The 3453-nt window shown below is 57.5% G+C and overlaps 1 protein-coding gene across 1 annotated transcript; it reads right to left on the reverse strand.

Annotated features, from left to right (window-relative positions):
• Positions 1–413: 413 nt before the first annotated feature.
• LOC108779631 (uncharacterized) lies at positions 414–1610 on the reverse strand. Its single transcript, XM_018547089.1, has one exon. It carries the CDS (start codon positions 1608–1610, stop codon positions 414–416), a length of 1197 nt encoding a protein of 398 aa, XP_018402591.1.
• Positions 1611–3453: the final 1843 nt, after the last annotated feature.

Genomic DNA, 3453 nt, shown 5'->3' on the forward strand with positions numbered 1-3453 from the left:
CGATAGAGTGTCCTCGTAAACAGCATCCAGGGTCTCGATGTGCGCGTCGTCCAGAAGCAAGTCTCGCAGCCACGCTCGTTTCTCAAGTCCCTTGACGTACACCGCAGCATCCTCCTCCCCGCATACAGCACTGGTGATCAGGCGTTTCGCCTCGCTGTACGGGGTCGTCCCGTCCGTCCATCGCAATCCATGGTGACAGGCAATCAACCAGGAAGCGCAGGACCTGTCGGATCCTGTCAACGACCCCCATGGTACGGGACTCGTAAAGACGTAGTGCGCGAGCACGGTCCCGCGTGTCAGCACCGCCGCTTCCTTCACGACGAATCGCCCGTTGACGACGAAACCCTGCAGATCCACGAACGTCGGTGTGCGCATGTCGACTGCGGCGAACGATGCTTCGTGGACGTTTATATCTAGGTGATCCTGCGCACAACGCTGGTCAGCGGGTTGTACTCGATCACGCGATCGTGTATGATGAGGCAGTACGCGGTGGTATTATCGGGCGCGTTCGCTTTGAGTTCAAAGTCCATTCGCACGTCCACGGTCGCGCTCTTGACCGATTCGTTCTGACGAGAGCAATCGATGATCACAAACGGACCGTTTCGAAGGAAGGACGAAACCGTGAGATGCGGTTCGACATACTCGTATCCGTGGTAGCCCTTGCAGAAACGCGCGTACATTTCGTACAGAATCGCCCATCTGTTTCTAGCGAAATCCAGATTCAAGTCGTCGTACGGATAACATTCCGAGTTCAGGTAGAGTTTCACGTTGATAAGGTTGCAGTGGTCGAAATGACTCGTGTCCGCTGCCATCTTCTTTCGATCCGTTTGCAGAGCAAAGATGACGTATCGCGGCTTCTCGAGCTGCGACGCAGTCTTGATGGCCCACGAGTGCTTGGTCGTGGCCTGCAACAGCGGGTACTCGTACAGATCCCACGAACGGAAACTCATGCTCAGGTATCGTCCGCTCTCCAGGGCTCGCAGCATCGCCAGCTTGTTCACGTCGCTCGGCACCACGTGCGGCATTCGCCATTGTATCTTGAACAGTTCGAGTTTCGGCTGCACCGCCGAATCTCCCGTCAGGCAATTCTCGTCGTTGCGCGCTCGTATCAGAATCAACTCGTGACGAGCGTTGATCACCACGCGTCTGTAATCCTCGCAGAATCCCAGCAGTACGTTGAGCGGCACGCAGAAGTTAAAGTACCCGTCGTTGGTGGTCTGCGCGTCCCAGCCGGCGTTTCGCAGAATCACGCTCCTGTCGGACGTCACCGTCACGTAGTTCTTGATCGTGCTGGTTACGCCCACGTTTCTGTTGCGATCGATCTCCGCGCCGTCGAGTTCGTAGCGAATCTCGTCGAACATGAACGCTACGCAATTGTTTCCCAGCGCGACGTCGGCGTTCTCCACATTCACGGTTTTCGTCAAACGTCCCTCGACGTACAGAAAACTCTCGTACGGCAGCGTGTACAGATCATGCTGCTGTATGGGTATTCGTATCTCGTCGCTGTGTCCGAACGTCGTGTTGGCGAACGGGCTGTAAGCGTGAGTCTCGATCTTGACGATGCGATCGTCGAAGACCGGCTTGTCCTTGACGTTCAGAATGTCGGTCATCGTTCTCTGCGCACCGCGAATCCCAGTGATTTCAAAAACTCCACGTTCGAAGCACTGAGCCTCTTCTTCTTCTTTTCGGATGCACTGTCGAGTGGCACAGGCTTTGTAAAGGATACGCTATCTATCCGCTGGTTCAACACGAGCATCGCCCTATCGCTGCCGCCGTCTCACGTGCAATCTGACGGTTATCTCCTCCCCGCGAAAATCGATCGGTCGTCCGTTCTGATCGACGACGCGTATCGTAAGATCGGTAACGCTCCGTGCGACGATCGGAAGGTAAATGATCTGCGTAGGCCTCTCCGACACCTTATATCCCGGTGGAACCTGCGGCGAAAATTCGTGTATCGTGTGTACGCTGTTGCCGTTGCTGTACGCGCCCGCCGTCACGTTGCACTCCACGCGGATGATGTTCACGGTCATGATGTTGACCGACGCGTCCGACCGGTGCCATTGTCGCGGTTCCAGTACGCGCTTCGAGAATCCCAGCAGCGACCCGATGTTGTCGGGTTTGTAAAAATTTATTCGGTAGGCGCACACGATCTCGCATCTCATCGTGTTGTAGTTTGCCCGGAGCGCTATCGGGTACTCCGCGTCGTCGTCGCGAAGTGCGTCCCTCGCGTCTCCACGCACCGCGTCCCCACGCACCGCGCCATCGGGCAGCGGACGTTTCCGCGAGATCGCGCGTTTCAGAAAGTCGTTTATGGCTCGCAGTTCGTACGAACCCTTGGGGATCGTAATCTCCTCGTCGTCGTTTCCAAAGTAAAATTTGTAGTTGGATTCGTTCACGTTCGGTATCGTGTTATAGGTCTCGAACATCGTCAGACCGAGCTCGTAGTCGCCGTCGCTCAGGTCTATCGCGGGAAAGTAGCTGGCCGCGAGGACGCTGCTCCTTCCGCTCAGCGTGAGTGTCAGCGACATGACGGTTCGACGAGTAATGAGATCGCGCGACGTCTCGTCGGGCTTTTTAAAATTCTACGGTTCGTAGAAACCACAGGCACATCTGTCCGCAAAAGGTCTGATCGTACGTCTGATACGACGTTCGATTGTACTCTATCGGAACGCCGAAGTATCGCACGAGTTCCTCGGGCGGCCGGAGATTGCCGAAACTGTCAAAGTACACGACGCGGTCGTTCCTCTTCGCGTACGCCACCCAATGAGTACCGGGGCCCGTGGTATCGTCCAGATTCACGATACCGCTCTCGTTGCGGCGCGCGCCGCTCGTCGGTAACGCGTCGCGCATGAAGACCCCTCTAAAGTACGGTACGCGCATACGCCGCGCGAGCCGGTCCAGTTGCACGTTGGTGGTCGCGCCCGTGGGCATTCTTATCGTTTCTTCGAAGTTTTTTTTTTTTCTCCTTTCTGTCCGTGTCCGCGTTTGTACGGGGCGAGATACATCCCGCGTCCGTACGGGGCGAGATACAGTCCGCGGCCCTGCTCCATCGCGCGATCGTGACGTTGCAGCTCCTCGAGCTGACGTCGAGCGGCTTTGCTGGCGTTCACCGCTCTCGCCACGCCGGCCGCTCCGCCGATCAGGGACCCGAGGACGCCCAACATCGGCAGAATCGGCAACACGCCGCCCCGTTTCGCGGCCGGAAGTATCCGTTTCTTCGCGGTAGGTTTCTTCGCAGTGGATTGTTTTACCCTCTTCTTCCTCATGCCCATGCCGATCTTGGTCTTGGCTTTCATAGCCGCCCAGATAGCCGCAGCCGCGGCTCTCTCGCCCAGAGCCGATTCTCTCGCGGTGACGCGTTTTCGCGCCTCCGCGGCGAGCACCTCGTCTGCCGCGTGTCTGTCGGCGAGATCGCTGCTCCGAGAGTACGCGATGTCGTGCTCGCGGCACGCC

Source organism: Cyphomyrmex costatus, unplaced genomic scaffold, assembly GCF_001594065.2.
Source record: "Cyphomyrmex costatus isolate MS0001 unplaced genomic scaffold, Ccosl1.0 scaffold605, whole genome shotgun sequence".
In the NCBI taxonomy this organism is placed as follows: domain Eukaryota; kingdom Metazoa; phylum Arthropoda; class Insecta; order Hymenoptera; family Formicidae; genus Cyphomyrmex; species Cyphomyrmex costatus.